Source organism: Neomonachus schauinslandi, chromosome 2, assembly GCF_002201575.2.
Source record: "Neomonachus schauinslandi chromosome 2, ASM220157v2, whole genome shotgun sequence".
Lineage (NCBI taxonomy): Eukaryota > Metazoa > Chordata > Mammalia > Carnivora > Phocidae > Neomonachus > Neomonachus schauinslandi.
This window is the reverse complement of record NC_058404.1, coordinates 9,035,458-9,046,462: the sequence shown is the minus strand read 5'-3', so window position 1 is coordinate 9,046,462 and position 11,005 is coordinate 9,035,458. Positions and strand designations below refer to the sequence as shown.

The following is an 11,005-nucleotide window of genomic DNA, read 5'->3' as shown; positions in this document are numbered from 1 at the left end:
CAAATGAAAATAGTCCCAGGTCATGCAACCCAGGGCTGCATAATTTCATTCGAGGCTCAGTCTGCCTTTCACAACGGGGGAAAGCAATAATTTGGTTAACTATTAAAAAAAAAAAAAAAATTTGCGCACGACCTAAGGAGCCCCTTAGCACTGAGCCAAGGCGGCCGCAGGCCAGAAAGCGCCCGCGGCTCTCGCGTTCCCGCGGCCCGAGGAGGCCAGGTCTCGCGAGAGTAGGGGAGCACGGCCCGCGCCCCAAGGGAGCCGCCGAGGCCGCGGGCTGGGCGGGGCGCCGGGGATCACGAGTGCGCGAGCGTGGGCGGCCCGCTGAGCTGCGGCCCCGACCCTTCTCCGCGGGCGCGCGGCCATGGCACGGAAGTGGCGCCTCCCTCTGCTCCTGGTGCCGCTCCTGCTCGGCCCAGGCCTCCTGCACAGCTCCAGCGCTCTGCCCCTGGTCCTCAACACTTGGCCTTTTAAGAATGCAACCGAAGCAGGTGCGGGGCGGCGGCCGGGGGCGGGGCCTGCGCTGCGGGGGCGGCCCGGTGCGGGCGCCGGCGGGGCGGGCTGGCGCGGGCCTGGGCCGGCCCTTCCGCAGCCTCACCTCCCAGGCTGTCCTGCGCCTGCCGCACCTCGGCGTCTCTTGCAGTGGGTCCCGAGTCCTGCTTTCCACTGCTACTTTTCAGGGCCTCCTCCCGTCACGATCCGCCCTCCGTTCAGCCCCGCGCCCCCTCGTTTTCCACCAGGTTGCTGACCTACAGCAGTTAGGGCCTTCCTGCTTAGACTCTTCCAGGGGCGCCTACGCTGTCTTCACTGACATGCATTCTCTCACGGGGGCTGTCTCTTGTCGTCTCTCCTCCTCTCTAAGCCCTCCGTTCTTCCCAGTACCCTGACGCAACTGCAGTTTGCAAAAGGCTACTAATTTCCCAAAGCATACATACTCTTTTTACATTTACTTTGTTGTTGTTACATGCCGACATTGTGTATTTGCCACCTGGAATACAGAGTTTCAATCGTGGTTGGCCGTTAAAATCATCTGTGCAGCTTCTTTAAGTACGCGTGCCTGAGCCCTACCTCCTGAGATTTTCATTTAACTGCTGGAAAAAGGACGTCTGTGTCGTTTTGTTTTGTTAAAGCTTTCTAAGTGATTTTGATTTGCCGCCAAGATTGAGAACCGCTTGCGTGTCACCTCTTTCAGGAAGCCTTCCTTGATTTGCTGCCCTTATGCCCAGTCTGAGTTAGGTACCTATCTTCTGTGCTTTGATTCAATCCTGTATCATACCATGATCTTGTCATTTATTCATGTATTGTGTGTTTGTCTCATTCATTCCGAGACCTACTACCCCAAGCGTAATTTCAGACTCCTCCTCTCCCATCTGAGGCTGCTAATTCAACTTATTGGGGCAGAATTGACTCCGGAATTTGGTGGAGCTAAGTGTATGTTACAGGTGGCGCATAGGATTCAGAGTGAGCAAGCAAGGCTGTGAGAAAGAAATTAACAGCGATGAGGAGACAGAACAGGACTGGGCTAAGGCAGGGGACATAGAAAGGCCGCCTGTAGTGAAAGGGGAACTTCTTAAAATACACTTTCAAGCCTGTAGGTCCAGTAGTAATACTTAAAATTACCAGTAATAGCACCTTCCCTTCAAGGAATTCTATTTTTATTAATAAGACATTGACCACCAAAGATCTTTTTTTTTTTTTTTTCCTTCTCAATGTATGGGACTCCACAGAACAAAGTGCTGCTAAAATCATGGCCAACTGGAGCCAAAATGGGCTTTTGAATCCTGACTCTGCTACCTAACAGTTGTGTGACCTTGAACATGTTACTTAACCTCTCTGGGTCTGCTTCCTCCTATTTAAAATGAGGATAGTAATTGTACAATACTTACCTGAAAAGCTGTTGTGCAGATTAGTGGATGAAGCCATGCCTAGCCCATGCTGTCATTATTTGCTGTTAGGGTGTGGTTATTGAGACTTGCTGTGATTGATGTTACCTCAATAAAAGTACTAGTTGTATATATTTTTGATAATCTAGTGATGCAGAAGAAATTTATAAGACTGACTTAATGAATTTTCAGTTTAACTGCCTTTTAGTGGCTTCACTTAGAAAATTGAAGGAGAGGAGACATTTCTTACACAGCACAGAAATATTAGCAAGTAAAAAACACCCCTCACTTTATATCAGTAGCCAAAGTCTTTAAATTCTTCACCGTAAATAGTTGCATTATATAACTTTGTCTACATCCTTCCTTTGTCACGCTTACTAAACTAAAATTCTGAATAACTTAGTGTAAATGTGAAATTTTTTTTATATGAGTTCTCAAAACGTTTCTGGTTTGTTGCATTTGGCACTGAAAAAAAAAAATCAGTATATAAACCGGGATTTGATTAACAGCGTGGAGGACCTTAGCATCTGGAGGCTCTACCCTGGATGCAGTTGAGCAGGGCTGTGCCGTGTGTGAGAGGGAGCAGTGTGACGGCAGTGTGGGCTTTGGAGGGAGTCCCGATGAGCTTGGAGAAACCACACTGGATGCCATGATCATGGACGGGTAAGAACATCAATCAACCTTCTACTGAGAGCAAGACAGGCATGTGTAAGCTTTGTCTGGTCAAAACTCCTAGTTTATTGTACATGTCCTGTCCAAATACAAGGAATTTCCCTCCCTGTTGAAAGAAAATCATCATCATAATAGAAATATCACATAGAAGTAGGTGGTCTCCTTAGAACACACACAATCCCAAGCTTTGAAAAGATGTCTGCCCTGGTAGACCATCATTGACCTGCCATCCCCGTAAGCTGTGGTTTGCATGACCCAAAGCCTTAAAACCACTTCTGGAAGCCATGTTTAAAATGAGTCAGGAGAAACTGAGAATGACAGTACTGTTGGAGTATGTGGTAGATTGATTTGCTGTTTGTTCCTTAATCTGTCTGCTTGTGGGAATTTGTATGAACTTCATGCGTGTGCTGTCGTGTGTAATGTTAGGACGGTGGAATTTATCCTACAAAACTGTTGCTCCAAGTAAACCAATACCGTTTTTATCTTTGAACCTGTGAAAGTACCTTAATCACATGCACTTTTTTCTTTCAGCACTACTATGAACGTAGGAGCGGTGGGAGATCTCAGGCGAATTAAAAATGCGATCGGTGTGGCTCGGAAAGTGCTAGAACATACAGCACACACGCTGTTAGTGGGAGAGTCAGGTATATTTTTACAACACTGAAGCTTTATCTAGCCCTCTGTCTCTGTTCCTCATTGTGAAAAAATAAAATCGATCAAAGCCGGCCCAAGTTCCAATTCCAGCTCTTTTACTTAATTTCTATTTACTGTCAGGTAAGTTACTAAACTTCCAAATTCACACTTTCTTCATCTTTAAAATAGGAAAAAATAAAGAACAATATGCTAAAGTTTTAAACATGGATAACATGGTGGAATGGATGCTAAGGTTTGGAGGGTAGAGACATTGACTAGGGAAGCTAAATAAAACAGAAAAATTATGAGTGCTCAAAAAAAAAAAAAAAAGGATTTAAAAAACCTAGTTCCTTATCTATAGATAGGTAATTGCTGTACTGAAGCATGAGCCAGCAACATTTCTCTCCCTGAATTCATTGTATCAGGGTGAGACCACAGAGCATTCTTCTCGTCCGAAGACGGGCACCAGAGTATTGCTATGACAGCGTCAGTTGCTTGAACGTCTTCCATATTATATACCAAAAATCGTACAGTGACCTATAATCAAAAATACTTTTTAATGATGACTTAGTTAATAACTCCACAGTTAGGCATCCTTCAGTTTTGCCAAGAGATGGAATTAAAAACTGTCTGACAAGCTAAAAGATCTGTTACTCACACACGGAGTCTAGTTGGCTCTTTGGTGTCTCAACGCTGGGCATTGCGCCCTGGTTAGAACAATAAGATTCTTGCTTGTGAGCGGGGTGTGCAAGAAGGGAGATTGGGAAGGGGGATGGAAGAGAGAATTAGTAACTGTCACAATATACACCCCAAGGGTCTCAAGCAGATCAGATTTAGGAATTACGTGGCAGTTGAGATCTAGAAACTGATGTCCTTAAACTGTTTGTGTCTGAATATTCTTCTCAAAGTCATCGTGTGCCCCCCGGGATGATGTACCCCACTTGAGAGACTGCTGACCAAGAACACTTCCTGTATATGTATTTTATTTAGAAGGCAATGCTTAACTAATTTATCTTTTTCTTTTCTTCCTAATCTCCAGCCACCAAGTTTGCTGAAAGTATGGGGTTTATCAGTGAGGACTTATCTACCAATACTTCTCGAGCCCTTCATTCAGATTGGCTTGCTCGGAATTGCCAGCCAAATTACTGGAGGGTATGTAGACCCAATTTTTAAAAGTAAATCACTAGAAAATATGAAGTGACACCCCATCTGCTCTTTGTTGGCTACCTCCTGCCTAAAGTGCTGGTTATCACCCTGGTTGCACTTGAGAACCAAGGATTTAAGTCGACTCTCTGGGCATGGATATTCCCGAACACTCCTTAGCTGCTTCTCGTGCACGTACGTCCATGGTGGAACACTCCTGGATCTTGGCAGCAGTTCTCAAATTGGGACGGCACTGATGTGGGCAAGAGTGGGTGGCCTCGGTCAGAACAGCTCTGCTTGTATTTCCTTGCAACAGAAGGTTCCAAGTCTAAAAAAATCAGAGTTTGGAAACCATTTGTCTAAAATATTTCTTACATTTTGTCTGCATGAAGTATAGCCAGTATCTTGCCCTGTTGACTGGATCTATATTATTAGGTGGCTAGTGTGTTAGTGGTGGGGTCATTTATTTTTAAATCAGTGGGACTTTTAGCATAAATCTGTTTGTCTTTGCCATCCAGAACCCTTCTGTGGACTACCTTAGTCTCTCATCTGTTTCTTCTCCCAAACCCTGATAACCTTTGAGTAACCAGTGAGTCTCAGGGGTTAGCATTTGAAAGAGGCTGGTGTATAAAACTGGGTCAGGGGAGGCAGCAAGTGCACTAATGAGTAAGACCTGAGCAGTAGGTTTCCTGATTAAATACTAATCCATATGCACAACCTAAATTTATGAGTTTTAATCCTTTTCTTGTGTCTTTAAATCCATAGAGGAATCTGAGTACAACTTAGAATGTGTTCGCATGAACCTAGCTTTGAAATAAAGAGGGTTTTAAAGTAGATTTTGCTTTAAATCTCAGAATTCTTCTTTGGCCAGAGAACAAATTCTGAAATTTAAAGGTCAGGCCGTGTACCTAATTCCTTTGAGGATTAAGATCTAATACACAAATCTTCATTTCTGTCTGCCATTGTGCAGAGAACTTTAGCCATATAAAGAGAAAAATTAGGGATTTTTTCCAGACAGTATAGATGCCGATTCTGTATTATGTAATTCTGATACTAGACTAGTATTAAATTAAATTATATCCATCCGTTCACATAAGACTTAGCTAATCTTTGGTTTTTAATTCATACCTTTCGGTTACCAGACATCCTTTGGGTTTCTTGCTAGTGTTCTATCATTGTATGTGACTACTTGCCAGTTTCTAAAATGAACCTTCCTAAAAACTAAAACTTAAATCTTGTTCACAGAATGTTGTCCCAGATGCTTCAAAATACTGTGGACCTTACAAACCACCTAGTATCTTAAAGCAAGAAGGTCCTTCCCATAAAGAAACAGGAGATAACCACGGTCATGATACAATTGGTAACTTGCCTTTTATATAATTGTTATGGTTAAAGTTCAGCCATTTTTAATTGCCTTTCTGTAGTTCTTAACTTCTTCATCCTTATTTATGTGCCAGAAGGTGATTTTAACCACTTGCACTGCCAGGTAAGCCTATATATAGATAGGTGGGTGCACGTACACACAGTTTCCTTCCATTGTATCTATATACATTTAGATAAATTACACAAGGCCCCTAAAATCTAGCGATTAGCCACTTACAGATTTTTAAATCTTTACTTGATACGCTGGGTTTTTTTTTTTAAGTTTTTATTTATTCTTTAAGTAATCTCTGTACCAACATAGGGCACAACCACGACCCTTGGATCGAGAATCACGTGCTCTTCTGACTGAGCTAGCCACGCGCCCCTGCTTGATATGGAGTTCTTCAATAATTTTATATTGTTTGCCACATTAGAGCTCTTATGTTGAAAATTTCCATTATTCTGTGTCAATGACTTGCTCTGGAATTACCTTTGAAAGGTAACTGAGCAGTTTGAAGAGTAAGGATATAGAAAGTCTGCCAGATGATGCTCTGACAGTGGGTTCTGAAACAGTACACATTAGGCAAGTGGTGTAATTTTCAGCATTCCTGGGCTTCCTATTTTCTTCTACCCGAAATTATTGAGTGAGGATATTTGTATTACCAGCTGCTGAAGTATTTGTTTATATTCGAGGTAAACCTCAAAGCTGACACCTACAGTGATTTTTTTTTTTTTTTTTTTTTTAAACTTTTAGGCATGGCTGTAGTCGATAAGATGGGACGTACTGCTGCCGGGGCATCTACAAACGGTATAAAATTCAAAATACCTGGGTTAGTGTTTCTGAAAGAACGGATCTTGCAAATATGCATTGAGTATAAACCACCATGTGCAAGGTGCTAGTGAGAGATGCAAAATGTAAAGCACAACCCCACCCCTACCGCTGAGATAGATAAATGTGAAAGCAAATAATTGAGTATCCACTAAGTGCCAAAGGCTTGGGCATTGCAGCCGGTGCCGTGGAGCTCAGGGATGGCAGGATGGTCTGAGCCAGCGGGGCAGTTGGCTGGGGAGAGGCCAGCAGGGAGATGCTGGGGGCCGAGCCGGAGCCTCAGGGAGGAAAGGGAGCATCCAGGCTAAGGCACGCACAGACCCGGAGTAGCGCGTGCTCGATTCAGGGCTCCTACCTGCTGGAAAAGAAATTGCATGAATGTCAGGTGCCCCGGGTGGGGGGGGGGGGGGGGGGGGGGGCTGGACTGAAGCCACATTGCAGGGGGTCCTGAGTCAGTTTAAGGATTTCTGGATTTTATTTTAAAATAGAAAAACACCCAAGGTTTATTACAAGGAAGAACCTTGGTAAAGTTTTGACACATGAGAGAGAAAGCAAGAATAGACTGTAGCTGAGGAAAACCAATCGGAACCTATTGAGATAGTCTAGAAATGCGATGACAAAGGATGGTGGTAATTGAATAGTCACTAAATCTGTGACATCTTGACATCTAACCGGCTGGCATCTAATGCTTATATCATGAACTGAGGTGTGTGGAAACCTTAGTTGAAAAACAAGTGAAAATCTTTGCTCTCTGTGTTCTGATGAAGACTTGACTTAGAACAATCATCAATGGCTAAGTAGAAACATCCCCTGTTGTTGAATCATGTCCTAAAATACTGTGGCATTCACACTTGATCTCCTGTCCTGAATTTTTGTGCCGTGCCCTCACAAAGTCGAGTAGGAGATTCGCCAATACCCGGAGCTGGTGCCTACGCGGATGACAGCGCAGGAACGGCCGCAGCCACTGGCGATGGGGATATACTGATGCGCTTTCTACCCAGGTGTGACTCCTACCGTTTAGGACCCTTCGAGATCTTGACAGGAGATGGCGTCTGTCAAGACAGAAAATAACTGTTGGTGCCAGGCCATCTGGTTTTGTGTGCATGAGAGCTTTCTAGAAATTCTGCTTCCATACCCTTCGCCTCTGTCATTTTCGATGGTGGGAATTTAAGTCATCATCGTCCTCTGAAATAGAATATTTCTTGCTTTACTTCCCAGATGAGAATACTTAGGATGCATTTAAATCATTTGTGTAAGGCTGCCGAGTAAAGGAACTGTGGTAATTGATGATAAAAGTAGGAAAGACAGTCACTGTGTACAATTAATTCCTGGAAGACGACTATTACAGCTGAATGTCTTGCACATGCCCACCATTTCCCCCATTAATTGCAGCCCCATTTCTTATTTAAACATAACCTCTATTCTTTAGGACTTCTGGCTGTCATTCCTAAGTAACAGTTATCCAGCCAGAGCCAAAAAGAACAGTCCTCATTTGAAGTGAAGGGGTAGATAAGTTGAAAAGACAGACATTGTATCTAGGTTTACTTGCCTTCCCAGTTGAAGGTAACAGGAGTTACTGACTTCTCTTAGGTATTTTATCAACTGTGACAATTCTGATGGTTTTAGGTTTCTAACTTCAAGTAACAAATTTGAACTCTGTTGACTCTGTGATCCTAAAAGTTCTGCCTCTGTTTAAATCAGCTACCAGGCTGTAGAATATATGAGAAGAGGAGAAGATCCAACCATAGCTTGCCAGAAAGTGATTTCCAGAATTCAGAAGTATTTTCCAAACTTCTTTGGGGCTGTTATATGTGCCAATGTGACTGGAAGTTATGGTAAGTTTTATTTGGAATTCGTATCTGCGTGAACTTGTAAATGTTGTTGAAAACATACACTTTAAAATATTGTAGTGTAATTTGCTCCTATACAATGGAAACAGGGACTGTATCAAGTAGACACTGGGTCACCGTTAATCGTTGATCTGCCAAGACCCCCAAGAGTGCTTAAATATACCTACACCCCCGCCTCTGGCTGACTCTCGGTGCTCATGACCCAGTGTTTGGCTCCTGGTTCTTATCTTTGACATGGGTCCACCGTGTATTCAGCTTCAGCTCTGGTGCCAGGTGACATGGACTACTCTAGTCGAATGCTTTTATTAATTAGAGGTCGATAGGGACAAATTGTCTTCCCAGCCTCTTTTCCATTCATTATATTAATGTCTCAGTTATTTAGATCTTCTTGGGGCTCCAAGGTACCAAACGTATTACTAATTAGTAAGCCAAAGAAGTTGGCAGAATTATTTTTACACTGCATTTGAGGCATGTCCTTTACTTCATTCACTTTCCATATGAGCCTATCACAGTTTCCAAGTGTTTCAAGATCAACCACTGCTGCTTCTCATTAGGGAATTTTCAAATGAGGAAGATACACAGCTTACTGATCAATATAACGTATTAGGTTAGACTGCTTATTATTGTCCTTTGATCTTTTACTTCCCACAGTTCTGTATTTGAAAAACTTGTTTGAGGAATTCCTTATTCTTTTTTAAGTACTGAGATACCCAAGTCAATAAAAGTGATGGGGGGAGGGGCAGGCTTTATGTTTACAGTGAGTCAGTTCGATTGATTCCGTCTTATGAAATAAACCTTAGAAGGCTCAAAATTGGATTTAACAAGATGTAAAAATGACAATTATGTAATTGTAGATGAATTTAAAATTGACTGGTTCTCTAAAGCAATGGCATTAGAAGGGGACCGTGCAGGTGTTTGGGCAGGGGAAAGACCCCCATTGCCATAGGTAGGGAGGGCGGCAGGGAACTGGCTTCAGTAAGGGGAGCTGGATTAGACACAGAGTATCTTTTGACAAAGAGCTCTTCCTGTGGGAGAAGAATAGAAAAGAACGGAGCGAGGGGAGGGGAGGATTAGGGCTGAATCATGGGCATATTTTAGTGGCTAGGGAAATAAAGTTTTGGGCACTTGCCTAAATAATTTTTCCTAAGAAAAGGATATGAAACCAGAGTGAAGTAATAGTAGTAAAGATATCATGTGTGTATACAAGCAGAAAATCAGCCTGTATTCTGAGGCTTGAAGAGATGGCTTCCCCACCCCCACCCCCCCCACCCCCCCGCCGCCGTTCTGTCCTCTCATGGCCGGTCAGTTTATCAGGACTGAGCAAGCTTCTTCGTGTGGCTCAGTTAACTTGGGGTCCATGACAGGCAGCAGCTGCTGTGTGTGTATTGGTTGTAAAGATGTGCATCCTCTATTCACCCAGACAACGTTCTCTTTTCTTGGCCCCAGGTGCTGCTTGCAGTAGACTTCCCACATTTACTCAGTTCAGTTTCATGGTTTATAATTCTCTAAAAAATCAGCCAACTGAAGAAAAAGTAGACTGCATCTAATCCAGCTTTTCCGTCCGCATCTATATTTAAAGAGGAAAGAAACAAAGGTTGAAAAGGTTACTCACTGTCATCGTATCCTATGCCTCATGCATTCTACCTTCTTTGTATAAATAGGCACAAAAATAAACGTGGGCTGAAGTAGCACTTTCCCTTTCTCTGTCGGACGTGGTTCTTATGATCTTGTTATTTAAGCTTTGTCTATCCCCTGAACATGAATATGTATGCATGTATTTTGTATATGTTTAAATTTTAAGTGATATTTGGATTTCTGCTCAACGTTTCAAGACATGGCTACTTTGGGGATTTATTTCCACAGTGATGTATTAAGGACAAAGGAAATAATGTGCATTTGGATACTTAAAATAATTAGAGGGTCCAAGTTTTTTAGACCCAAAAGAACAAAATACCGGTGAGTTGCAGCATGATTAGCCCTGATTCAGTTTCATTACCTTACAATGATGGGTCTCTTATCACTGATTATCAGCTTTACATAATGTTCCCTACCAGCTTGAAGAGGAAAGAATGCCATTAATAATAAAGGCGGCTTTGTTTTGCACGTATTCAAAGGTATGGGCAAATCTGATGAGCAATTGTGTTGATTTCCTTTGGTTTTTTCCTCTGATGGAGTTCTCAATGTGTGAAGCTTCTTTAGTTGCAAAAATCCCTGATCATTTAGCTACTAATACTTAGTACTGAGAATTTGTTCTGAAAATGTTTTAGGGAACTTGATCAATACAACAGCGTTACTAACCTCTTGTGCAGAGTTTGGTGATTGCAGTTGGAAATAGGGCAGTAAAATGGTGGCTAGCTGGGCATCGTTTTCCTTGGCACTTGGTCAATTATCTGGCTGACAGCCAGAGAGTTGTATATGTGCCTTCTCAGCATCGTCTTTTCCTTCAAAAGCATTATCTTGTACATAAATCTGTGTGTACAGTATTGTCCTCAAACTGTAGATCTGCTCTGATTTTTTCAATGCCTCTTAATATTTAATGCTCTTTATAATTTAGGGCTAGAGAACTATAGTTTTGAGAATGCTTTCAATTCCCTTGTTCTCAGACCTTGCTGTGTGTAACTCTCTGGAGAACC

The 11,005-nt window shown here is 42.7% G+C and overlaps 1 protein-coding gene across 2 annotated transcripts; it reads left to right on the top strand.

Annotated features, from left to right (window-relative positions):
• The first annotated feature begins 218 nt into the window (after window positions 1-218).
• AGA (aspartylglucosaminidase) lies at window positions 219-10,580 on the top strand. 2 transcript variants are annotated; one of them, XM_021694198.1, is made up of 9 exons: window positions 219-491; window positions 2,393-2,546; window positions 3,087-3,199; window positions 4,228-4,340; window positions 5,577-5,691; window positions 6,448-6,523; window positions 7,416-7,523; window positions 8,224-8,357; window positions 9,819-10,580. In XM_021694198.1, the coding sequence occupies exons 1-9, from the start codon at window positions 365-367 to the stop codon at window positions 9,917-9,919; spliced, it is 1,041 nt and encodes a 346-aa protein (XP_021549873.1). In that variant the 5' UTR covers window positions 219-364; the 3' UTR covers window positions 9,920-10,580. The 2 variants fall into 2 exon arrangements, with proteins under 2 accessions (XP_021549873.1, XP_021549874.1); XM_021694199.2 differs by having other exon boundaries at window positions 345-491; window positions 6,448-6,501; window positions 7,424-7,523.
• The last annotated feature ends 425 nt before the right edge of the window (window positions 10,581-11,005 follow it).